This window comes from Salvelinus sp. IW2-2015, linkage group LG9 (assembly GCF_002910315.2).
Source record: "Salvelinus sp. IW2-2015 linkage group LG9, ASM291031v2, whole genome shotgun sequence".
In the NCBI taxonomy this organism is placed as follows: Eukaryota; Metazoa; Chordata; class Actinopteri; order Salmoniformes; family Salmonidae; genus Salvelinus; species Salvelinus sp. IW2-2015.
In genome coordinates, this window is record NC_036849.1 from 1,371,285 (window position 1) to 1,398,475 (window position 27,191).

General features: G+C 42.4%; 1 protein-coding gene across 2 annotated transcripts in view; it reads left to right on the forward strand.

The window, feature by feature from the left end:
- The window catches only part of nrxn3a (neurexin 3a), a 423,493-nt gene that overhangs the window by 145,041 nt on the left and 251,261 nt on the right, over positions 1-27,191 (forward strand). For both annotated transcript variants that reach the window (XM_070445086.1, XM_023993917.2), the window contains 8 exons: positions 59-262; positions 2,835-2,861; positions 5,750-5,869; positions 6,253-6,373; positions 6,746-7,006; positions 8,296-8,486; positions 8,816-8,989; positions 17,000-17,119. In XM_070445086.1, the coding sequence (XP_070301187.1) occupies positions 59-262; positions 2,835-2,861; positions 5,750-5,869; positions 6,253-6,373; positions 6,746-7,006; positions 8,296-8,486; positions 8,816-8,989; positions 17,000-17,119 (1,218 nt within the window). The remainder of the gene's footprint in view (positions 1-58; positions 263-2,834; positions 2,862-5,749; positions 5,870-6,252; positions 6,374-6,745; positions 7,007-8,295; positions 8,487-8,815; positions 8,990-16,999; positions 17,120-27,191) is intronic.

The following is a 27,191-nucleotide window of genomic DNA, read 5'->3' on the forward strand; positions in this document are numbered from 1 at the left end:
CTCTCTCTCTCTCTCGATTTCGCTCTCTTTCTCCCCTCTTCCATCTCCCCCCTGGCAGAGGCATCCATCTTGAGTTATGACGGCAGTATGTACATGAAGGTGGTGATGCCCCAGGTGATGCACACGGAGGCGGAGGACGTGTCTCTGCGTTTCATGTCCCAGCGGGCCTACGGCCTGCTCATGGCCACCACCTCACGGGACTCGGCCGACACGCTGCGTCTTGAGCTGGACGGGGGCCGGGTCAAGCTCACGGTCAACCTAGGTATCGTATGACATTACAGACTACGCCACGTGTTAAAAAAATGTGGCACTCTCTTTCTCTCTTCGTTCAGTGTCTCTATCCTTCCATCATTATTATTTCACTTTCTTATTTAAACTCGTAGTTTGGTTTGGTTCTTAGAGTAAAAGGATCGCAATAATATAAGGAGTAGTGATTCAAAAAATATATTTATACTTTTATTTGCATGGACTTTATTGTGATATGTCATTAGATATAGATTGATTAACACTCTTTATAGAAAGTACTATACTTTTTAACTAGACCTTTGGGGCTTTTTTTAAGCTATTTCATTCTGAAAGTTCTTGTCATTGATAAATATGCTGTCTGGCCCATCTTTTGAACAGATAAACCATAGCCATTGTCATTTTGAGACAGTCACAGCACCCGTAGATATCATTAATTGTAAACTATATCTTAAATGTTCATTTTTGAAGTCTGAACAGCGCACTATTTCTGAGTATCACACTATGGCTGATTTGCACACTATTGTTATTATAATATAGTATATAAAATACATCTTTATAAGCATTGTGCCGTGCTGTGACTTTCTAAGAGGTGACTTACTCCAACTGATTCTCAGTTCATCATCGACAGGAAATTGAGAAAGAAAAAATCTCAACTTTACATTTTCAACTAACATCATCTTCTTGTCTTCAAGTTGAGAATTCTTGGCTTTTGATTTTGGGTTTGTTCTCCTTCTATTTGTTTATGGTGTACACATACTATATACGCTCTCTATGTACATCTAGCTATCAACTCCATTTTCCCATCATGCTTTGTCAAAAGATGGTATTCACCCCTTCAAAGGCCTTAAGCCTGCGGCCCGTCAGGCGAACAGCCCGAGAACAGAGCCCAGCCAAACCTGCAGCTGGCTGCCCCCCAGGCAACCTTCCTTCTCTCTTTTTTACAAACACACCACTGTGTTACAAAAAGGAAAGAAGCACTAGTATACATAACCTATATTTACACACTATTTGTCTTTAACATTGATTAAAGCTTTAATAAAGCTGGATATTTGTCATAATAGTTTGTAGTGTGCTTCGTTGTTATAGTACCTACAGTAGCAATTGATAGACTATATTATGCACACTAAATATTACTTTAGTCATCAAAGTATTTTATTAAGAAGAAACTGCATTGCAACTACAAAAATTGGCTACACAAAAATTGGCTACACAATTCACTTTTTGTATCAAATACAATATCAAGCATCACATATCCACATTTAAGTGTTGAAGAGATACATATTCTTGATATGTTTCTCTAAACCCATATTATACATTGTTTCATAAAAACAACCTACATTGTATATAATATTTACGCATTTTAGAAGATGCTTTTATCCAAAGCGACTTAGTCATGCGTGCATACATTTTACGTGTGGGTGACCCCAGTGGGAATCGAACCCACACCCCTTGTAAGCGCCACGCTCTACCAACTGAGCAACACAGTCTCTATACTGTACTGTTAGATATGAGGGTCTTATGCCTCTGCATGGTGCTGGTGCTGATTGGATCGCGGCTGTTCGCTCCCACTTTTCTGTTGCGGTTGACGACACATGAACCCACCAGCCACATGGTGACCAACCCAGAATGTCCCTTGCAGGATCCCATAGGCCGACTCAAAATGTCCGTCCACAGAAACCTGTAGCCCTATAACAGGTATGAATTTGTTGTCAGCGAAGGAACTATTCAATTATCTTTCACTAGTCCATTCGCTTTTTTAAATTGATCATCTTGGAAATATTTTGCTCCAAAATAATAAAAGTGTTGTTAACACTTTTGTTTTATATTTAAGTTTATTCAAGTGTCAAGTAGAATAGCATTGCACTGTTTCAAAGATCTGTGGCTCCAATATGAATAGCTATCACCACCTTCTTGCTAATATCAGATATATGATTTTAATTGCCTGTTTAGTCAACAAGTTGGTGTGAAGGCTTCGGAGCTGGAGACTTTGAGTTTAAAATCAAAGTGAAAACTATTCCAAAATGGAAGTCTATGCTGGGTTGGAGAATCTATGTGGTTGGTAAAATAAAAGCGGCCATTTTTAAAATGTTGACAGCCAGTGTCCTTGTTATGCAGCTTTAAATAAATTACATTTGCCCATATGTGTATAATCTAAGTGTTATAGCGGTGGTCACAAAACTAAGTTAATTTCATTACTTAAACAAGTGCTGCAAAAGCGCTATGTACATTTTACCATACAACACCCAACTAATCCCCATGTCAGCCATAACTATTGTATATGGACCAAAGATTTGACATTTGTGAATATATTCATTCTACCTCATACTTATTGCTACATTACCAGTTATTACAATCATATTGCAATTGCAGTCACACTTGTAGAATTCAAGCCAGCCATTTGTAATCTAACCGAACAGTCTAGCACCTGAAAGTCTATATAGGACTCCCCCCCCCCACCTCCCCCCTACAAAATGGCCGCCTCTCTGCATGTGGACGTCCCCGGAAGGGTGGAATTCTTGTTTTTGGATGTCTGCAGCTATAACCTTGAAGGATGCAATTTCATCTGTCATTTATTCTTCCCCATCTAGACTGTATCAGGATAAACTGTACTTCCAGTAAGTTAACACTCAAGTTTCATTTTGCTCTTGTATTATGATACTCTGCTGTTTAAAGGAATGTGTTATTTGAAGTGTGTCTTTCTCTAATCCCTATGGTGTTGGTTGGAGAAGGGGTGTGTCTGTCAGTTGAACTGGTCAGACCATCAATAGATCACGGACAACAGAAACACTCAAACTGGAAACAGACAGTCAGGGTGGTGATTTGTTAATCTCTTAGGTTTTAGTTTTATGTGAGGCCATATTTTATGAAATAAGAACATTTCATGTTATAATGTCCTGTGACAGATTTTTTCCCCCCGCATGAATGTATTTTAGTTATATAGGAAGTTCTACTGTAATGAAAGTTTGATTTAGCGTTTTCTTGCTGCAATATGCATTCCCTTTTTAGAGATGGATAATTATATAACCCTTTTCAAAAATCCTATATGGCAGATACAATGTTTAGCGTTTTGGTTTTCATCATGAAGTTGAGATTAATGAATCACCACTTGTTACGTAACTAAACATTTGAAAATTCTTACATGAAAGAGCTTCATCGTAGGTGGACAACATAGAATACATATACTTATTCTACTGCAATATATATGTGTTGTAGAATAAGTAACTTGAATATACACAATTATAAACATATATATATATATATAAAGATGTTATACTATTCATATAGTGTAGGTCCTCTTCAAGTGAAATGCGACAAATTAGTTAATGGTTTAATTATGATTATATCAGTGTCATGCTACTGTACGATTTCTTTAATGTGTCAATTTGGTGAGCTCTGTTTGCATCTAAACATGTGTCTCTAAGTCAGAGCTTTAGTACGACACTATACTACACCCAGGTATATTAAGTGTCCATACTGTTGGGGAGTAGGTCAACATGAACTGCTTTTACTCATGAATAGGGCTCGGAAACCTTTAGTGTACAGTACTGTGTCTGTCTGTCTGTCTGTCTGTCTGTCTGTCTGTCTGTCTGTCTGTCTGTCTGTCTGTCTGTCTGTCTGTCTGTCCGTCCGTCCGTCCGTCCGTCCGTTCCGATCCGTCCAGTCCGTCCGTCCGTCCCGTCCGTCCGTCCGTCCGTCGGTCCGTCCGTCCGTTCCTTCCGTCCGTCCGTCCGTCCGTCCGTCCGTCTGTCTGTGTGCGTGAAGGAGTCAACATACTAGTGCCATGGATGATGTTTTCAAAGGTGCACAACAACACATGTCTCTGTAGTCAAGAGTCGTTATGAGTTTTTTTTAATTGTCGGACACTAGAATGAAAAGTACATTTTTAGTGCTGCACATTAGTTTCAAAGCTCTCGACAGACTAAGAGCACGTGAGGACTGAGGTCTTTTATGTAAGAGACGCGTTCAGTATGTGTGTGTGTGTGCACGTGTTCCTGCGTGCGTGTGTGTCCACGCGTTCCTGTGTGCATGCTTGTGTGTGTGAGTGACAGATATGATTACTGTTATTGTACATTCGGCTCCTATAATGTCTGATGCTAATTGCTGCAGTAAATTGCTGTGGCATTTCAGGACAAAGAGTGGAATCCAGATTTGACATAATGTCTTCTGCTGGGTAGCCCACCTGGAAAAGAAAATCAAGGTGGTCTCAGAAATAAACCCACAGTACCTTTCCAACCACTTATATTTTTACCCCCATTGTAATATTGTGTGAAATGAGGCCTATTTTGTGATTTAAGAGCTACTCTGAGCTAATAGTCTTAGTTATAAAAGAGCTGTACAGTACACCTTAGTTATGAGTAACATTACGAGCATTACCCCGAAATGATGTGATGACATTACTGTGCCCAATAACCGCCACCTTCAAAACTAAAAGTCAAGTTGTTAACACTCCCGAATGACAGCACAAGGAAACGAGAAACCGTCCAAATCAGTGCAGCATCCCTCCAGGGGTTCCGAGCCCATGTGGTTGTGTCGGCTGGTTTAAATCAACAGCACACCCATGACAGGGTGAGAACACACGGAAGTGTCCCGGAGAATATCGCTCCTGCTGAAGCTCCTGTATCTCCTGTCATTACAGAGGCCAGATAAGTAGTGTCGGACACACACACACACCGTCAACTGCTCGCACACGCACACGGTAGTGCAGTAGACTGTCTAGATCACTGGGCTTTACTGGTGCTTAGAGGGATTCTGGTTAAACCAAGCTGAAGTCCAAGCGATCAGCTCTGGGGCGTTACCTGGCTGTGAGAGATATAGTAATAACCTAGTATACGTGTAGGTAACACTACAGTCCTCTTTGAACTACGTAGTATTCATCTACTAATAACAGATTTTGAAAGTATTTGGAAGGTATTTCCAGACCCTATGATGAGTAAAAGCTGTGTAATTGTTACATTGACTGCAGTGTTTTTCTGCTGAGTACATATTTAAAATCGTACGTTTCCGCAGTGAGGGTGCTATTCCAGTGTGCAATCACAATTTAAGAAATATTGTTGTAGAAAAATGTATTCGTTGTTGCTTTTTACCAAAATAACCAAACCTTTGTTTTCCACAGTAACACACCAGTACACATGTAATTTGAAAAGTGAAAATGCAAAAATGATCCCAATTTGAAAATGAATCAGAATACAAATCAACTTGACATGTTCAAGGTGCTCTGCTATCATCATCCCCAATATATGCCTTGAATTACACCCGCTCTTATGAATCAGAATACAAATCAACTTGACATGTTCAAGGTGCTCTGCTATCATCATCCCCAATATATGCCTTGAATTACACCCGCTCTTTTGAGTCGTTACAAATAAGGCCATTATATCACCTCCTTCTATTGGAAAAGGCCCACTATAACAGCCCCTATTGGAAACTGGAAAGCAACTGGAAAGCAAAGGTTTGGTTGGTGAGGCAGGACAACTTTAACTTTGTGACCAACCATCGTTCTCAGGCAAGGGACCAGAGACCCTGTATGCTGGGCAAAAACTCAATGATAATGAGTGGCATACGGTCCGCGTGGTCCGCCGGGGCAAAACCTACAAGCTCACGGTGGACGATGACGTAGCAGAAGGTACTATACTAGCTACAGTCTGAGAGAAAGTTCCTCATCTGCCACTGTTTGTATGGGTGATGTGTCTGGTGTTCTCATTTAGTTTAAGGCTTACGGGAATTACAGAATTAGCTAATTAACATGAACTATCTTTCTAGGGGTTTTAAATGTTATTTGAAATAGTTATTTGAGAAAGGTGACTGTAAACTTTTGACATCTATTCATATGTCTGAATTGTTCTCGCGGAGTTTATTCAGTTGTACTATTAGATTGTAGTCACCCGTATCGTACCGGAAATTCACCGCCTCTTTAAATTCAACCCTTTTTTGTTAGTATCAGACAGTGTTTTTCTTTTTCTTTTCTTTTTTCTTTTTCCTTCTTTTTCACTTCATCCCCTACTCCAGGCCAGATGGCGGGTGACCACACCCGGCTTGAGTTCCACAACATCGAGACGGGCATCATGACGGAGAGACGCTTCGTCTCGGCCATCCCCTCTAGCTTCATCGGACACCTGCAGAGCCTCAGGTTCCTCTTTTGTTATACACTTTCTGCTATATACTGTTCTAAACGTTGTCACTTCACCCAGAAAGACATAACAGTATACAAGATACAAGCTGTTTACAGGCAATGCGAACAGATTTGAATGTGAGTACTACACCATCGCATTGGATGTGTTGACATAGTTGACATGGTGTCAGTTTTGGTGAGACCATATCTAAATCCGTTAACATGGCTGTTTCGTTCTGCTTCACTTCAGCAGATCTTGTCGATATACGTTTGCCGCTAGTGAATGACAAGTCCTTCCAGTTAGCAAGAAAGTGGTTTAGTTTATCTGTTTTAAATGCATCCGATAATATATTTTTCAAATAGAACTTTCTTCCCATCTATTGACTCCAGGTTCAACGGCATGCTGTACATTGATCTCTGTAAGAACGGAGACATCGACTTCTGCGAGCTAAACGCCCGGTTTGGCATGCGCTCCATCATCGCTGACCCTGTGACCTTCAAGTCCAAGAGCAGCTACCTGAGCCTGGCCACCCTGCAGGCCTACACCTCCATGCACCTGTTTTTCCAGTTCAAAACCACCTCCCCGGACGGCTTCATAATGTTCAACAGTGGAGACGGAAACGACTTCATCGCTGTGGAGCTAGTCAAAGGGTGAGTGGGATCCGACCTGGTCTTAATTACGTTTTTTGTTTGTTTTTGTCACCACCACTATGAAGGACAGTAGGTGCACACAGGGACGGTATTACAGTAGCATATAACAATATGTTACAATAAGTGACATATACTGTAATTAATATGTATATGGACACCCCTTCAAATTAGTGGATTCGGCTATTTCAGCCACACCCGTAGACAAACATTGGCAGTAGAATGGGCTGTACTGAAGAGCTTGCAATGTGGCACTGTCATAGGAAGCCACCTTTCCAACAAGTCAGTTAGTCAAATTTTTGCCCCGCTAGAGCTTCCCCGCTCAATTGTCAGTGCTGTTATTATGAAGTGGAAACGTCTAGGAGCAACAACGGCTCAGCCGTGAAGTGGTAGGCCACACAAGCTCACAGAACGGGACCGCTGATTGCTGAAGCGAGTAGATCACCATGCGCAATACCAAGCGTTGGCTGGAGTGGTGTAAAGTTTGCCGCCATTGGAGTGATGAATCATGCTTCACCATCTGGCAGTCCGACGGACGAATCTGGGTTTGGCGGATGCCAGGAGAACGCAACCTGTCCGCATGCATAGTGCCAACTGTAAAGTTTGGTGGAGGAGGAATAATGGTCTGGGGCTGTTTTTCATGGTTCGGGCTAGGCCCCTTAGGGAAATCTTAACCTCACAGCATACAATGACATTCTAGACGATTCTGTACTTCCAACTTTGTGGCAACAGTTTGTGGATGGACATTTCCTGTTTCAGCACGAAATGCCCACGTGCACAAAGCGAGGTCCATAGAGAAATGGTTTGTCGAGATCGGTGTGGAAGAACTTGACTGGCCTGCACAGAGCCCTGACCTCAACTCCATCGAACACCTTTGGGATGAATTGGAACGCCGACTGCGAGCCAGGCCTAATCTCCCAACATCAGTGCCCGATCTCACTAATGCTCTTGTGACTGAACGGAAGCATGTCCCCGCAGCAAGGTTCCAACATCTAGTGGAAAGCTTTCCCAGAAGAGTGTAGGCTATTATAGCAGCACAGCGGGGACCAACTTCATATTAATGCCCACGGTTTTGGAATGAGAAGTTTGACGAGCAGGTGTCCACATACTTTTGTAGTACACTACATACCATGTAGTGTATAACTACAATGGTTATATGTCACCATTTTGACATATTCTAGTTCCCATACTCCACTCACAGAGGCCTAGAGGTCATCTCCTCTGCTGCGCCACTCCCATCAGTCAAGCAGGTGTTCTATTCAGTAACCAGACTGACTTTTGACCTCCCTCAGGTACATCCACTACGTGTTTGACCTTGGCAATGGGCCTAACGTCATCAAGGGTAACAGCGACCGGGCTCTCCATGACAACCAGTGGCACAACGTGGTCATCACCCGTGACAACAGCAACATCCACACGCTGAAGGTGGACGCCAAGGCAACCAGCCAGGTGGTCAATGGAGCCAAAAACCTTGACCTGAAAGGTAGAGTATATAACAGAGGTGGTTCAGTGAACCATGTGGGATGACTAACCTTGCTTGAGACCTGAATACCCATGTCCCAGAGCTAATGCCTGGGCTTTAGCTCAATGGGCTATTGTGGTTTTGAGTCGCACACGTCCACCCTGGTTGGTTATGTAGAATTTTTACAATTAGTTATCGTAAAACACTCTTTAAAAACATAATCTATTTGCAAATAACAGCTTAAACAGGACCGTAAAACAAAGCATTACCAGGACTGTAAAATAAAAGACTTAGTGATAAAGCTCGACTCTGTCAGTACATGTTGGTGTCCTCTCTCCTCCTCCCTCCAGGTGACCTGTTTATCGCTGGGCTGGGCCCTGGTATGTACGGTAGCCTGCCCAAGCTGGTGGCGTCCCGGGACGGCTTCCAAGGCTGCCTGGCCTCTGTGGACCTCAACGGCCGCCTCCCTGACCTCCTCCAGGACGCGCTGTTCCGCAGCGGGCAGATCGAGCGAGGATGCGAAGGTACACCCTCCCTCAAAACCATGTCCGACTCGGACTTCAGCTCAAACTCAAACTACAACCCAAACTACAACCCCAGAAACAACAAAAACGTCAACGACAGCTCAGGGAGCCCATTCTTCCTCCTTAACTCCAACAGTAGCTCCACCTCCCTTGTACCTTACGCTCCCTCGTCCATCCTACTAACACTGCTGGTCACCTCACTCACCACCCAGACAGCCCTCTGTTAGTTAGTTAGAGCAGGGCTGGACATTTACAACCACCAACAACTGCCATTGTTACAGTAGGTACAGTAGATGTTGACCCTAACCAATGGTGAAGGGTCAGTATTAATTCATCCTAATGTATAAAGTCAGGGTTTGAAGTTAGGAAATGATAGATATGTGGTGACGGGTAACTTCAACCTTGAGGACCAGACCTAGCTCATATCGGCCACATTGGTCGCACAATCAGCACAGCTCAAAGCAGCATTACAATAACATGAGTAAACATTAGCACAAGCACAACCAGGTGCTCCATTGTTGATTTTGTTGTTTTGAGATGTTTACCTTTTTTATTGGTGTTTTAGGAGCTCGTCATGATTGATAACTACAGTCATGTTTCAGAAAGACAAAAAATACACATAAAGAAAAAACTTGTGTAGAAGTGTTTCTGTACATACAGGACAGGGAGCTACCGGTATGTTGATTATGTCCGTTTTGTATACAAAACGTTTGATTGTGTGGGCATGTAAGTGTCATGTGATCAATTACTATTTTGTGCTGTATTATAAGTCCTTGTCATACATAGCTAAGATTGGCTATTTGTTGATTTAACGCACTATACTGTACAACCCAAATTTACATACAGTTTGTACTAATATCCAGATTAGAAATGCAATCGGCTATTCTTGCCCAAGCAACAATACAACTATAGAGAATAGTATGAATAAGAATTGTAATATCTCTATGGAGCCATATGAAAACCCCAGATATGATACAACAGCTTGTATGCAATGTGCGCACACAACTAAAATGCCAAAAGTTTCAGTTTGTTTAGCGTTTATTTTAAATATTCCATGCATATCAACTAGCCGAAGACGGCCTATTGAAATATTTTTGCACTAGCATCACATTTCATTCAAATTAAGAATTATCGCTGCAAATACTCTATGCTCTTTTGATTATTCTTCAAGTATCATTTTTCGTTAATATGGTTTTTGGTCAGTTGGGCGAGTTTCCTGAGTCATAAGAGTTTGCACGTGAATCACTTTGTTTTCTGAACATTTATTTCCCTTTTTCTTTTGTGTGAGTGTTTTCTCATCTTGTTTTTGATTTCAATCTATCTGTTGCGTATCTGTTCTTCTGTTTTCTTCTTTGTTCTTTTGAAAATACCATATCAGAGAGCCACATAACGGTGCAGTATATACCTAATGTACCTTTTAACATTATGACTATTGTACAGGATATCTACAACTCAATAGTTATATCCCCCGTAAGTCTTCCTCTCATTACAAGTCTGAATGTTACTTTGGGAGATACAGTATACTCCGTGATGTATGTGTGAAATATCTGTTTATTTAATCTTCACAATAAAAGCTCATACGTCATATTTATTTGGTCTTCTGTTGTATCACATCCATGGCATTTATTCTTTGTTGTAATGTGTTTGTCTGTGAGTGGTTGTGAGAATGTGTGCGCGCATATTTGCGTCGGTGTGTGTATTTTCACTTATTCTTTTGCTAAATCATTGTCATGTAATGAACTTTCCTGTCAAGAATAATGGCAGGGTAGTCAGTTGGGTTTTGGAGCACATAGTTCAACAGCAGATGATCAGCATGATCAAAAACTATGATTTTATGAACAGTGTTGTAGGCACACAAAAAAAAATGACAGTCCATGATTTCAAGGTAAAAATTTGTTGTAGTACAAAAAGTTTCAAGTTCAACAAAAATGAACCAAAGTTAATTACTAGCAACCTGATGGCAGGCAAAACACCCAAACACTGCAAAACTGCAGAAAGACTCGCAGCCGAGTCTAGAGCAGGGATCATCAACAATATTCAGCCGCCAGCCACTTTTTTTATTGAGCGGATGGTGGTGGGGGGACATAATTGCTATTAATTCATTTGTAGGCTTCAAATTGACCGATAAAAAATCCCAAACAGATGTAATATTTAACATAATCATTTCAAACCTTGCTTACATTTGTATACGATCACATGTTATTATGCTTTTTTAAATATTTTTTATTATTGTTGGACATACAGGAAATCAGCTCCAAGTGATTTGAATTTTGGAAATCTGTTCCCAAGTATTCCCCAAATTCAAATCACTTGGAGCTGATTTCCTGGTGTTTTATGTCCAACAATTTAAAAAAAAATGGTAAATACATTTGCTCAGAAAACCTGGGTGGGGCAAATAAATCCACCCGCAAGCCAAATTCGGCCTGCTGGCCACCAGTTAGGAAACCCTGGTCTATAGCCTACCTGGGACGCTAAAACAACTCAACATTGTCTATACACAACCAACAACACTATCAGAATGAATGATCCCAAACAGCCTGTGGGAACTACACTGGGCCCGGTTTCCCATAAGCATGTTCAGGTTAAGTTCATCTTAGAACATTCATAGGAGCATTGTTTAAATCATTCTTACTAAAAACCATTCTTACTAAAGTTGTACTTACTAAATGTTCGTATTTACGGACTGCCTCAGACCACTTGTACAACAGCCAACGCCTCCATCCCACTCACATTGAATTACGTTTCGGTACATCAGAAGGACATCGCAGAGGCAATTGCAGTGTGTTCTGTGTGCTGCATCAAACTGCGTGTGTAGACGGCTTGACAGCAATGGTAGCAGAAGGTGAATGTTTAACTTTTATTGCACACATATCCAGATGACGACGCGTACATACCATTTTGTGCAATGGTACAGTAGGTGTGATCGAGGCGTATGCGATGCCCTTTTGCATCACTTTATACGCAGAAGACCTCCCGGCTAAACATAAAATCAAGCTGTTTATCTGTCTCTGGCCGGTGATATCTTCGGAATGAAGTTCACCACGCGGTTGCCAATGTCTTTGCTATTGTTACAAACAAGACAAGAATAAAAAATATGCTTAAAATGAAAATCCGAGATCACTGCATAAAAACTTAGGTTAGGCTACATAGTCCTATATAGTTCAGTCAGTTGAGTTCTGTTCGGCTAATTCTATACTACACTGTCAAATGTTTGCCTCGACATATTTAATACTGTGTGACAACATGTGCACAATTCTGATTTTAGTACATTGTTATAGGGTAGGCCTAAGCATTATAATGCCCTGCCTCAATATTTGCAACTATAGGTGGTAATCCTAATATGAGTTGATCCGTCGTCAGTAGGCCTATTGTGGAATAAGTAGGCCTATAATGTAGGTTTGAATGGAGAAAGCTTATCCGAGACTATCAGTATCTACCCATGCTCCAACAACACACTGAAAGTCGGTGCACGGTCAATCTGACGTCTGCATTGGCCGTACAGCATTTACTGTGATATGGTCTCTGCAGAAGTCAGGGCTTTCATTCTTATTGCGCCAAATGGAGCCCCTCCGGGTTGTTAAAAACTTTGAGAGGCGCACCGCATGAGGTATGGACCGCAATTTGGCCTCTGCGTGCATCGAAATTGCATCACACAATTCAGATCAAGCATACGTAGCCTCTTAGCGAAGTTTTTTTCCCTGCGCGGTGTCTTTGGAAAAGATGCGTCATTAAAACACTGGTAAAGCCTCAATTCCATCACTACGGGAAACTGGGTCCAGGTAAAGTAATGCATGAGATTAGGCGTCTCTATAACGCCCAACATGAAGACCCAGAAGCGTGGCGAGTTGACCGAAATGTTACAAACTAAACAGTGTTTTTTTTTAAATGTCAAATAAGCAACGTGATGACTTGGTTTAAGCATGCACGTAAAGAAACACTTTTGCTAACACATACGATTGTGAGCTTTTATCAGAACATGAATAAATAGTCCGTTCTATCCGTGTTCCTTGGGACATCCGTACCCCATCAAAGTTTACATTTTAAATGGTTAAGATAACGGTTAAGGTTGTGGTTAGGTAAGTTTAATGGTTAGTGGTAGGGGTAATGGTTAGGGACTTCCCAAGGATCCTCCATAGCGTTGACCATGAATAAATAGGCAACTTCAATTACAAACGAACAAACACAAATAGTCGCGAATCTGCTTTATTACTTTAGGCTCCCCTATTCACAGTTAATGACAAAACAATGTGACCCTTTAATTATAATATGGTCATGCAGTTTTAATCAGGGATCAACAATGGACTTGTAGTCGGCTATTTGGGGAGCATCATAGTCCGAAACTTTAAATGTAAGGCATAGTTTATTGTAATTGAAGAAAACCCTCGCTAGATGGCGCTAAAGCCTCGACCATTGGGGTACTGAGCTGAAAGCTGAGAACTAGAGGCCTTGAAGAGCATTAGTGCCTAATTGTCCAATGCAGCTCTCATTCATTACTGTAGGCAACAATGCAATTAAGTTTAATCTGAAGGTCAACAAAATTAGTGTTAAACTGTATTTCATTGTTTCTGTGACTCACGTCATCCCTGAACCGTCTTGTGTCGTTTGTCCTCATTCCTTCATTGTAAAACATATGCATACTAACCTTTGTGTTTTCATCACTCTTGAGCAGCAATGGTCCCATTATGCTTTTAAGTATAAACCTACAAAATGTTTAAAAATCCTAATTGGGTTTGATTAAATACCTTATTCGTGTCAAATGAAAATATATGCTTTCGTCATATTCCTTTGCAGGTTTCCATGCAGATGTCTGTTTGTTATTTCCTGTTGTCATTTTCACTTGAATATGAATATTTTAGTAAAGTGTGTCTGAATTATGTGCAATGACTAAACAGGTAAACATGTAGCTAAACCGATGATGCAGTGCCCTTCCAAATAGGCCTTCATTTGTTGATGTGACAATATACAATGTGTCTCAATAGGCCCAAAAATCTCCAATCCATAACCATCTTCATCTACATGTTTTCTCTGTACTGTTTCCATCTGTTTCATGTCTCCTTATAGTTTGGTTGTCATGGTAGTGTAGCCCTGACCCCTGACCCCTTCCTTAGAGAGGTTAAAGGGCATGTCTATGTTAGTAAAGCGCTTGCTTTATTAACCGACAGTCATTGGCCACCTACTAACCTTATTTTATCGTTTTTCACTTTCTGTTCTTTTCGCTAACAAAGTTGGTTTCACCAAAGCTGACCTACAAGGTAGAAGGTTCAAATTCCATTCTGAGCTTGGCCCAAAGATGCTGTGTGTAATGTTATGTGTCACCACTCACTAAAGAATAATGCCTTGGCTTAAAGATACTCTCAGCAAGATGACATCATCATATACAGCGGGGTGACTTCCTGTTTACGGAAATCAACAACAAAAACATTGTAATTTGCCAAGATTCCACATTTTGGCATGCCTCGAGGTAGAGCGCAATTAGTTCGGAGTCAATAGCAGTCTTGGTTGATTTAAAGTCTGATGTCGTTGGTGGTAAAGCAAGAAGTCTCTCCGCTGTGTATGATGATGTCACCTTGCACAGTGTACATTTAAGCACAATCCACTGCAAACATGGCCAGGTATTGAAAGCTTCTCTGTGGCTGGCTATGTGCTTGTTATAAAATGGTTCACTTCTGGAGAATGGTAGGTAGCGGTTGCTAGTGTTACGTCGTACCCTCACTTCACAGGCAGGCGGGCAGGCAGGGAGACAGACTAATGATTGCGATGGAGAGCTTTTGCATAAATAAAACATTAGCCGGCCTGTATAATTATGTCTGCAGATCTTGTTTTTCTGTATCGAGCCGTGTACTTGTTTTATGCTAATGTTGTTAGACGGAGAGCGTTGCTGTTCCCGCCTGTCTGGGCAGCGTCACAGAAGAATCCATTAAGTCTCGCACCGTGGGTCGCCACACACACACACACACACACACACATGCATACAGCAGAAAGGCAGACACGCATGTACACACACCTACACACACACATGCACACACACACACACACACACACACACACACACACACACACACACACACACACACACACACACACACACACACACACACACACACACACACACACACACTCCCCCTTCCGCCTCAGATGCTTTTAGCCCCAGAGTGTGGATGCTCCCTGATAGGCCAGTGTGATTAGCACACTAATTAAAGAAACGGTCGCCTACATTCAATCTGAGATTCCGCCAGTCTGACAGCTAATTTCATTAGAATGCGGCAGCAGCTTTTACATGCTATCAATGCAGGCTGGAGACTGTTTGTGTTTTAGAGACGTTTATGCATATCAAAAAGTCCACTCCGAGGGGTTTTTAGGCCATATTTTGGGGAGAAAATGATTCCCACCCAGATGAAAAAATGTATCTACTGCTACAGCTGAGCAATATTAATATATGTTTCCCCTGAGAATGTGTTCAGGTTGATTAATAGAATATAGATTTAAACTGGGAAGCTGACTTGCCATAATGCTTACAATCATCACTTACGGCTTGTATTATTACTACTTATTTATGGATAGATTTATTTCAGGTTACTGGGAGAGAAAAAAATCGATGTCTGTAGCTAATTTGGTGCCTGTAGAAAAAAAAACATGAAGTGAATCATTTTATCTTGCATAAATCTAAGTTCCGCTGCACTTTGCATTACACAATAAATGCACTTTTAGCCTACTATGATTTTGTTCTATTTCTACTACTTTTTTGTTTCATTATGGTCTTGCACAAGAAAATTGCACTTAAACCCAGTTTATTTGCAGTTATCTTTTTTTCACATGGTTTTCCGTTTCCGGTGGGAATATTGTCCCGATTCCCACTGAATTGGTTTTGCACTACTGCACAGTAGACACTGCATTCCCTTTTAAATAAACGTGCAAAAACGTGGGATGAGTCTGTAGAAGGTGGTGAGCCTCAAGTTCTCATTTGGACTGCGTTTCATTCCGCACGTATTGCATCCTCCGATATTCCCTCGCTCACTCCCTCCGACAGAACTGGATAGGGTCTGACCCGTTGTCTTGGTTCCGTGAAGGGCAGTGGACGAGGGCAGAGGGGAAGGGAACACCTTTCTGGAATGAAACACAGCCCTGGACTTATCTGGACACTTCCACACCAACATTTATATAACAAAAACACATATCCTAGCTATGTGCACCACTTTGCTATAAAATGTTTTGTCTCTTATCTCGGATCTTCTTTCCTGTCCATGTTGTTCCCATGTGGTAACTCTTCCCCAGTGTCTCTGTACATTAGACTGGTTTTGGCTAGAGCAAGGAGCGGGCGGAGGGAGAATGGGAGAGCTTACACCCGGGTCACACTTCATATTAACCTCTGGTGGCTCTAAAACTGTGTATTCACATGGGGCTGACATGAACAGGCGCAATGGATTTACAGTGTATAGCTACATCTTGTTCCACAGTATTTACGTATTGAATAAGGTTGTGGCTTGCACAATGTAAAAGACTGGCAAACACACTAACAATTCCTCACATATAACTATAATCAAATAACATTGTTATAGTCATTGTAACTACTATTTAAGTACATGTGCCTACACTGTGGACAGTGCCTGTGTACAGGTAGTACTTACCATGTAATAACACTGTTACAGAGCCACTCAATATGAGAAAACGGGACCCTAGTCAGCTTGTCTGAATCCGCCAGTTCTCTCTCATCAACCAGCCATGTTGAAAACACGTCCAGTACTCTGTTCAATGTCTGTGCACTAAAAGTCTTACTAAAAACCTACTTGGAGGGAATGCCGTGTGGTTTTTCTTTTTCTTCAGTTTTGGTGTACCTCTACGGTACTATAACGCCTTTGGAAGTAATGTAATGTACTGTTACCTATACTAACCTGACTAGTGCATGGCCCACTGATGTGCACTGACACCTCTGCATGGCACCTGTTGGGGAGCTGTTGGCTAGTGCTCACACCCGTGCCTGGGTATCACATGGCTCTGCTCTGCCACCTGTAGGTCCTAGCACCACCTGCCAAGAGGACTCATGTGCCAACATGGGCGTCTGTATCCAGCAGTGGGAGAACTACACCTGCGACTGTTCCATGACCTCCTACACCGGCACTCAGTGCAATGATCGTGAGTGCTGTTCATTGTCTATACACGCAAACGCACAGAGACGCATGCACGTTGAACACACACACACTGTACATCAGTGGCGGCTGCTGAAGGGATGGCGGCACATAATAACGGCTGGAATGTGTTATTAGATCCACTCCAGCCTTTATTATGAGCCGTCCTCCCCTTAGCAGCCTCCACTGCTGTACGCACACACACACACACACACACACACATTTTGGAGAATCCTCTGAAGACGTCTAAAGGTAATCGCTGTTTCTTTCCTTTCTGGGGTGTTTTCAGAGATTTCACAGCCACTAGTGGTGCTAGACACAGTCCCTCATATTCTGACCTAAAAGGGCTAAATTCAATCAAATCCCCATTGTAGTATTTACACAGTAATCAGAATTATTTAATGGAAACTAGTTCTACCCAAGATGCCCTCTGTGTCAGGTAACCTATCAGGTGACCATAAGCTGACCTGTCACCTGACCTTATAAAGATGCCCGACAAGCACACCTAATAGCCATTTCCCCCAATAATATCCCCCAAAAGGTATGTTCGAGTGGGCAGTAACCTTATAAACATCAAATCTGATTGAATCCAGCCCCGAGTCGTCTTAGAAAGTAGCGCACACTAAATGCCTAAGACGCAAGTGTGTATACAAGTCCACCAGAGAGGCTTGGATCGTTGAGCTTCACCTCGACATCGAGCTTCATAACGGGTGATTCATTTACGTTTCGTTGGCCTGCGCAAATCCATCGGTTTATCCATTAAATTACTCTCAAACATACACTAGAGGAATCTCTGTATAATGCGGTGCCAGAGGCCCCATGGAGGCTGTGTGTTATTACGTATAACTTATTGTTGACGTTTGGTATTAGTCGGTCTATATCTTACTTAGATAATGGTCTCATCAAGGCTTGGAGAAGGCTGTTTAGCTACAAGGTCATGTTGGAGTAACACTAAGTCACCGACTCTGTCGCTGATGTAATTAACAACTGACTCAAGTGACAGTAAGTCTCAAGGAGGTTAAACGGTGTCTTTGAAAAGACGCAGGAAGAAGCCAAGTGTGATCTTCAAGTGTTATTATTTGGCTTACTATCCTGTGTGTGTTGTATCTCTCTCCCTCACACCCTCACGCTCACACTGACGACACTGACACTCACTCACACTGACAATCAATCTGACACACACACACACAAACACACACACACACACACACACACACACACACACACACACACACACACACACACACACACACACACACCAGCGGTGAAAGTAGATTTAATTTCTTCCCGGTATGGGACCTCCTATGTGTGTACACGCTTCACCAAAACATTCCCGGTACGGCACATTTGAATCATAGAATTACGTATAGAATCCCTATTAATTCAACAGGATCTAAAGATTTGTCATTTAACTTTTATAATGTATTACCTTTTAGTGTGGCGTAACGTCAGTCATCATCAGTCATGTTTTTTGTCTGATTGTCAAGCAAGCACTTCAAAGGGCTACTTTACTAGGCTACCCGCTCATGTTCATCCACTCCATTGGAAAGAGACATCTGTTTCACAAAACACCAAAAAGTGTAATGATATTTGGCGATTGTCATTAGGCCAGAGTGAATGCGTCCGTGCACGTCTCGGTGTCGCCCACTCATCTCTGTCCTGGCAAAATTTCGGTGTCTTCCAACTACATTACATTTTAGAGCTTAGGCTGTCCACCCATTTCCATTAGCTAATTTGTCATGCCTCTGACATAAAGTCATAATAGATAATGGTGTGGTAGCCTACAGTTTTCTTGACATTTTGTTTTCATTATCATGTTTTCCCGGTATGGCGTACCCCCCCCCCCCCCCCTTTTTTTGCTGGGATGCCGTGCCGGACCATACCGCCTTACTTTCACCCTGACAGACAGACAGACAGACAGACAGACAGACAGACAGACAGACAGAGACAGACAGACAGACAGACAGACAGACAGACAGACAGACAGACAGACAGACAGACAGACAGACAGACCAGACCAGACCAGACCAGACCAGACCAGACCAGACCAGACCAGACCAGACCAGACCAGACCAGACAGACAAGACACACAGACTCTCCCCCTTACAACCTCAGTCCTATGAGCTATGTCCACAGTACAGCAGAGAGATGGTTATAGGTGATTGGTCTTTCTCTTTGGTTCTGTAGTGCACATCAGCCAAGTTGACCTTCTTGTGATTTAAGACTGACAGGTGGATTGTGCTCATTTGTTGTCTCTGTCCCCTCCTCCATCCCTCCCTGCTTCCCTCTCTCCTCCCCTTCCGCTTCTTTCCCTCTCTCTCCCCCCCCCCGCTTCTTTCCTCTCTCCTCCCCCTCCCCTTCATGACAAAGAGGTTTTGCTTGTCCCGTATTTCCGCCAGCCGCTGTATTAAAAGTGCGTTAGTGGAGATATGGAGTGACTTAATTAAATAATGCGAGGAGAGTAATGCATGTGTCAGGTCTGCCAGTCCGCACAAATATCTGTCTTTCCCTCCGCTCTCCGCTCTATCGGATAAGATGGGAAATTACCAGGAATGACAGGATGAGACGTTGCCATGCTATTGTTGGGCACACACATACCACCCACCACACACACATGGTGTGCGCATGGGTGTATGTGTGTGTTTGGCTGGGCTGAACCATTGATCTGAATGCCTCTGACAGTGACTAATGGGGGCCTAGTGAGCCAATTAACTGTTCTTTCTTTCATAATTACAACTCAAAATGCTCCCAATGATTTTAAGAGGCCATTTTATTTTTACTGTGCAGCCACAATGTTTCACCACGAGGTGGCATTACAGTATCATCCTGTTAGAGGTAGGACTGGGAAACAGATCCGGAGAACAGAGTCCAGCTGGAGGGAAATCAAACAAGCTCCCCTCTCCCCTCTCCCACAGGCTTAGACCGATCTGAGTAATTCTCCCAGAATTCCACTGGATTGACTGAAATTATTCCACATTTAGATTTTTTTTCTTTCTTATCTTACAAACAATGTTTTTTTTTCTCTTGTCCTTTGTGGATTTCATTTGTGAATGTACTGCAAAGTTTTCCTCAGGCGAAATGGCGAAATGTTGATTGATTTTGTATTTTTATGTGAGAGAAAGTCGTAAGCGATGGATAGGTGGCTGGCCCAAATCCAATGCTAACCTATTTACTTTCCCTTTATAATGAGCCCATGGATTGAACATTCCAGTGGAGGATTAGCTAGCAGGTTTCTCCATTGGCTTTACTTTGTGGGCTATGGTTAATCCTGCTATCGTAGCGGTGCTGCTAATCTAAGAGGTGTGGGGTTTTAGACCTAGGGCCAGCTTATTCACCCTGGTTCGACCTGGAACCAGAGGTGTTGGGGTTACACACACACATACACACAAGCACAAGGAGGCACGGATGCACACATGCACTCGCAACCACACACTTTCTTTGTAAAAATCACAATACACATTTTATTTCAAGGACTCCTGTTCCTGGGCTGTTGTTGTGAGAGCTAGCCAAGGCCTCAGGCCCGTTAACAAGTCTCATTATTCAATGAATGTAATTAAATTAGTAGCTTGGCTTGTTATCATTTACCCCTCAAAGGTCACACTGGCATTGTTAATAGATAGGACAAAAAAACACTCAGAAACCTGCACCAAACCACACACACACACACACACACACCGCATGCGCGCACATGCACGCAAATATTTAATGGCATTCGAGTTTTCATCGTTTTAGTCACTTAGATTCTTTGTTGTGTTTGATAAGAATGCAGTTTGTGTGTGTGTGTGTGTGCCCGCCCGCCTGCGTACAACCCGCAAGGCTCTATGTCTATTTCAGATCCCACCATCATTACTTTACCTTCTGGCGACTCCACTTAGGCTCTGTCGTTCCTCTGTAGGGAAAAACAACAAGCACAGATTCTCATTCCTTCTCTCTCTCTCTCTCTCTGTCCATCTTCCCCTCTTTCTCAGAAATGGTTTTGTATTACGGAGGCCATACTTTCTTGGAAGGCCATACATGATAAACTATGACACTTAAAGGGAATGTTACATGCGAGCACACGCGCAGTACACAAACACACGTCTGCCCGTCTCTTCCCGACACACACACGCGGTCTGTTGTTGCGGTGTCTATTGACAGAAAGTTGCGTCATCCGACAGTCCGACAACAGGAAGATGTGTCTTCCCCTGCACTACCAGACACACCATTCATGTGGACCCAGTCCCTACATAGCTATAGTAGCTAGCTACAGTACACCAGGCTAGGCAGTCACGTTGATTGAGCTATACTAATAAATGAGTTGTTAGCAGCTCCATTGCCTGTTAAATGATCTCGCTGTAAATTAATGCCAGTACATTAGAGAGGGAACCGGCAGGGAAGTTGTGGAGACTGTGAGTGTGTTGCTGCCTTCAGGTCTAGTTGGTAAGCGTGTGGCGCTGGGAATGGCCAGGTTGTGGGTTCAATAGTGCTTTCTCTCTCTTCTCTCTCCTCTCTCTTTCTTTCTCTCTCATGCTGAGAGGTAATTTGAGGTGTCTGGATTCTCCGTTTGTGTGTTGAGTTCCCATTGGGACCTGACAGACATTGTAAGATGGCTGTAATTTCCTCTTCCGAGAAACAGGATTTCTGGGAAACTCCTCTCTTTTCCTCTTCCCCGTGTCCTCTTCTCTCTCTTTCACTCCTCTCTCTCTCTCACTCCCTCTTCTCTGGTTCTCCGTTTAGACCATGATTACAGAGTTCAACTCCTTTAAAGATGGGGGGGGATACATGATATGTAAAAACGTAGATTGATTCCACATCTAAGGTGGGAGAATCAATTTAAGGTTCAAATGAAATAGTACCTCTTACAAAATTTGCCTTTGGGTGTTTTTTTCATAGTTCTCTGTTTGGAATAAATAATATAATAAGCAAATAAACAAAAACGAGCTGCAGGGATGGATATGTCTCGCTCTCTTTCTCTTTCTCTTTCTGGTATAATTTATATTCTCTCTCTCTCTCTGTCTCTCTCTGTCTCTCTCTGTCTCTCTCTGTCTCTCTCTGTCTGTCTCTGTCTCTGTCTCTCTCTCTGTCTCTCGCTCTCTGTGTCTCTCTCTCGCTCTCTGTGTCTCTCTCTCGCTCTCTGTGTCTCTGTCTCTGTCTCTGTGTGTGTGTGTGTTTATGCTTTGTCTAAGATCTCCGTTAGCGCTAGCTGTCTGAGCACATCTGAATGAATAGGGCCGTTTGGCTGAAGGATGGAGGGATAGAGAGATGGAAGAGTTGAGAGATGGAGATGGATCCCTCGTTTGGTTTGATATCCATCTTGCGGCTGTCGGGGCCTTATGATGGACCCTGACAAAAGATGAAGAGGTGTGATACGCAAGCAATGACCTCGTCTGACAGGCCCGGCGAAAAGCAGGAAATGGATTTGAATACGAGCAGGAATTATGACTGGGCATCTTATTCATGATGATTGTTATGGGCTCCACCCAACAGAGAGAGAGGGAGGGTGGGGGGGAGATGGAGATTGGAATCGTTGACTATTTTATTTTCCTTTTATGATTTGAGTAAGGGAGAAAGAGCCAATCATAGGCGGTGCATTGGGGGATGTCAGTACCCCTCTCTCAAAAATATATATGGCTTAATAGATCGATGAGAGTTTTTCATTTATTCCAATCGACCGAGCAGGGCCTCTTTTTGTCAGTGGCGTAATATGTTATATATGGTTTGTGTGTGTGTGTGTGTGTGCGTATGCATGTGTGTGTGCAAAGTGTCCAGATTTCGTCTAAAATCTCAGGTCGTTAATGCTCTCTTTGTCCTCCGTTATCTTCTACGATAAAGTATCAGCTGTCGCGCTCATTAAAATGGCCGTTCTCCAACCATATTGAATTGGCCCTATGTAGAAAATATCAAACAGCCATTTGTTTGCCGTGGCAAGGTGACCTTGGAGCAGTTAGAATGGCCTCTCCTCTGTGAGGCTGCAAGTTCCTCCATCCATCACCACGGTGTTTCTAGGAAGTAGAGAAAGTAGAGAAATGACGAGATGTCTGGGTCCATAAACATGGCATATCGATATCTCTGTCCACCCTGCCATAAAGTGATTTTAGATCATTTCTAATCACCAGTGTGTGTGTATATATATAGTGTTGTGTTTATGTGTGTGAACGCCTGTGTATGTGTACGCGTTGTCTGAATGCCTGTGTATGTGTACGTGTTGTGCGGATGCCTGTGTTTGAAACTCTTCTTTCTCTGACTGAAACAGATGAAGCTGATGTGACTCTGAACTCAAAAGTGTTATCAGGTTTCACCAGTCGCTCCTCGTCCCAGTTTGAAAGGGCTGCTCTCTCAGTCGATAATGAGGTGTTTTTGTGGGGTTCGGGTGTTTTTTTTGTCAGTCTCTAGCTGTGGTTGTTTCGCTTCAGTTCATTTGTTTAAATGGGAATGAGGCCACCGCGACTGCATGGGGCGGCATGAAATTAATTTGAGCAAACTCTCTGGAAGCGATCGCCGATGTCAATACCGGCCAGATGGATTGCGAGTGACATTCACAGAATTACACATTGATTATAATTACGAATAACATCGATTGCACCCCCCGCCACACCTCCCAATCCCTCCACCATTGCTTAAACTGTGGAAATTAATTTACAGATGACACAAACACATTGTTGAAATATGTCGTTAAACCATGGTGTTGATGCAGTCAAAGCCTCTTTTGTTTTCACTCAACGATTTCCCATACATACAATGTACAGTCGAAGTCGGAAGTTTACATACACTTCGGTTGGAGTCATTAAAACGTGTTTTTCAACCACTCCACAAATTGTGGAATTGTGTCATGGCTTTAGAAGCTTCTGATTGAGATCATTTGAGTCAATTGGAGGTGCACCTGTGGATATATTTCAAGGCCTACCTTCAAACTCAGTACCTCTTTTCATGGGAAGATCAAAGGAAATCAGCCAAGACCTCAGAAAAATAATTGTAGACCTCCACATGTCTGATTTATCCTTGGGAGCAATTTCCAAATGCCTGAAGGTACTACGTTCATCTGTACAAACAATAGTACGCAAGTATAAACACCATGGGACCACGCAGTCGTCGAACCGCTCAGGAAGGTGACGCGTTCTGTCTCATAGAGATGAACGTACTTTGGTGTGAAAAGTGCAAATCAATCCCAGAACAACAGCAAAAGACCTTGTGAAGATGCTAGAGGAAACAGGTACAAAAGTATCTATATCCACAGTGAAACGAGTCATATATCGACATAACCTGAAAGGCCGCTCAGCAAGGAAGAAGCCACTGCTCCAAAACCGCCATAAAAAAGCCAGACTACGGTTTGCAACTTCACATGGGGACAAAGATCGTACTTTTTGGAGAAATGTCCTCTTGTCTGATGCCACAAAAATAGAACTGTTTGGCCATAATGACAATAATTATGTTCTGAGGAAAAAGGGGGACACTTGCAAGCCGAAGAACACCATCCCAACCGTGAAGCACAGGAGTGGCAGCATCATGTTGTGGGGGTGCTTTGCTGCAGGAGGGACTGGTGCACTTCACAAAATAGATGGCATCATGAGGGTGGAAAATTCTGTGGATATATTGAAGCAACATCTCAAGACATCAGTCAGGAAGTTAAAGCTTGGTCGCAAATGGGTCTTCCAAATGGACAATGACCCCAAGCATACTTCCAATGTATGGCTCAATGACAACAAAGGTATTGGGAGTGGGAAAGCCCTGAATCACAAAGCCCTGATCTTAATCCTATGGGACATTTGTGGGCAGAACTGAAAAAGCATGTGCGAGCAAGGAGGCCTTCAAACCTGACTCAGTTACACCAGCTCTGTCAGGAGGAATGGGCCAAAATTCACCCAACTTATTGTGGGAAGCTTGTGGAAGGCTACCCGAAACATTTGACCCAAGTTAAACAATGTAAAGGCAATGCTACCAAATACTAATTGGGTGTATGTAAACTTCTGACCCACTGGGAATGTGATGAAAGAAATAAAAGTTGAAATAAATCATTCTCTCTACTATTATTCTGACATTTCACATTCTTAAAATAAAGTGGTGATCCTAACTGACCTAAGACAGGGAATTGTTACTCTGATTAAATGTCAGGAATTGTGAAAAACTGAGTTTAAACTTCCGACTTCAACTGTATTTGAGGACAGTTATATTATATATTATATTGTGTCACCTACAGTACCAGTCAAAAGTTTGGACACACCACCTCATTCAAGGGTTTTTCTTTATTTATACTATTTTCTACATTGTAGAATAGTAATGAAGACAGCAAAACTCTAAATTACACATATGGACTCATGCTGTAAACAAGTTGCCACCCTTTGCCTTGATGTCAGCTTTGCACACTCTTGGCATTGTCTCAACCTTCTTCTTGAGGAATGCTTTTCCAACAGAGTTCCCACATATGCTGAGCACTTATTTTCTTCATATTGGTGTCATTTCGTAGTGGTTTCTTTGCAACAATTCGACCATGAAGGCCTGATTCACACAATCTCCTCTGAACAGTTGATGTTAAGATGTGTCTGTTACTTGAACTTATTTGGGCTGCAATTTCTGAGGCTGGTAGCTAATGAACTTATCCTCTGCAGCAGAGGTAACTCTGGGTCTTCCTTTCCTGTGGTGGTCCTCATGAGAGGTAGTTTCTTCATAGCGCTTGAAGGTTTTTGCGACTGCACTTGAAGAAACTTTCAAAGTTCTTGAAATGTTCCGGATTGACTGATGTTCATGTCTTAAAGTAATGATTGACTGTCATTTCTCTTTGCTTATTTGAGCTGTTCTTGCCATAATATGGACTTGGTCTTTTACCAAGGTAGGGGTGTATACCACCCCTACCATGTCACAACACAACTGCTCAAACGCATTAAGTAGGAAAGACATTCCACAAATTAACTTTTATAAAGGCACACCTGTTAATTGAATTGCATTCCAGGTGACTACCTCATGAAGCTGGTTGAAAGAATGCCAAGAGTGTGCAAAGCTGTCATCAATGCAAAGGGTGGCTACTTTGAAGAATCTCAAATGTAAAATATATTTGAATTTGTTTCACACTTTTTTTGGTTACTACATGATTCCATATGTGTTATTTCATCATTTTGATGTCTTCACTATTATTCTACAATGTATAAAATAGTAAAAAATGAAGAAAAACATTTGAATGAGTATGTGTGTCCAAACTTTTGACAGGTACTTTCTATTATCCCGATGTATTTCCTGGTTCAATTTGTAAGCCTAAGTCATCAATAAACTGGCATTGTTACAGCATTTGATTGCTTACAACACCTCAACCAACAAGCATGCTGTATGTGTTTGTCTCTGTCTCCCACCATCCCTCTATACACCACAACAGCCTGCTGACTTCTGCTGCAGCGATGTGTGTTTTTGCTCCCATCGCCATTGGCCTGCCATTGTGTGTGGCAGTGCAGGGAGAAAGGGTTTTGGGAAAAGACAGGCAGCAGGACTTTTGGAAAGCAGTTAATTAGTGTAGAAGAGAGACCATCAATCGAGGGGAGGACAGATTGAGAGATGGTTGCTGTGGCGCTCCCCTACTGTCTCTCGCTCACCTTCTCGTTCGCTTTTTCTCAAGCTCCCTCTTTCTACTTTGCTTTCTCTACACCTTTCCTTCTCACTCTTTTTCTTGCGTTTTCTCTCATTCTCTTTCTTTCTTTTTTTTTGCTCTACATTTCCTTCTCTCACTCTCTCCCATATCTCTCTCTTTCTCCTTCCCCCCCCCCTCGTTCTTTCTCTCCTTGTTTCGCTTTGTTCACATGCACGCGTTCCCCCCAGCACACAAAGCCAATGCCACTAAACTAGGACACAGATATAATTAAGACAGATAGGGTTTGGGGAACCGTACACACTTAGAAAAAAAAGGGTTCCGAAAGGGTTCTTTGTCTGTCCACATTTTTGTTTCCAGTTGGAACCATTTTTGGTTTTAGGTAGAACCCTTTTGGGTTCCATGTAGAACCCTCTGTGGAAGGGTTTCTACATGGAACCCAAAAGGGTTATTCAAAGGGTTTACCTATGTGGACAGCCAAAGAACCCTTTTAGGTTCTAGATGGCAGCTTTATTTCTAAGAATGTAGTGTT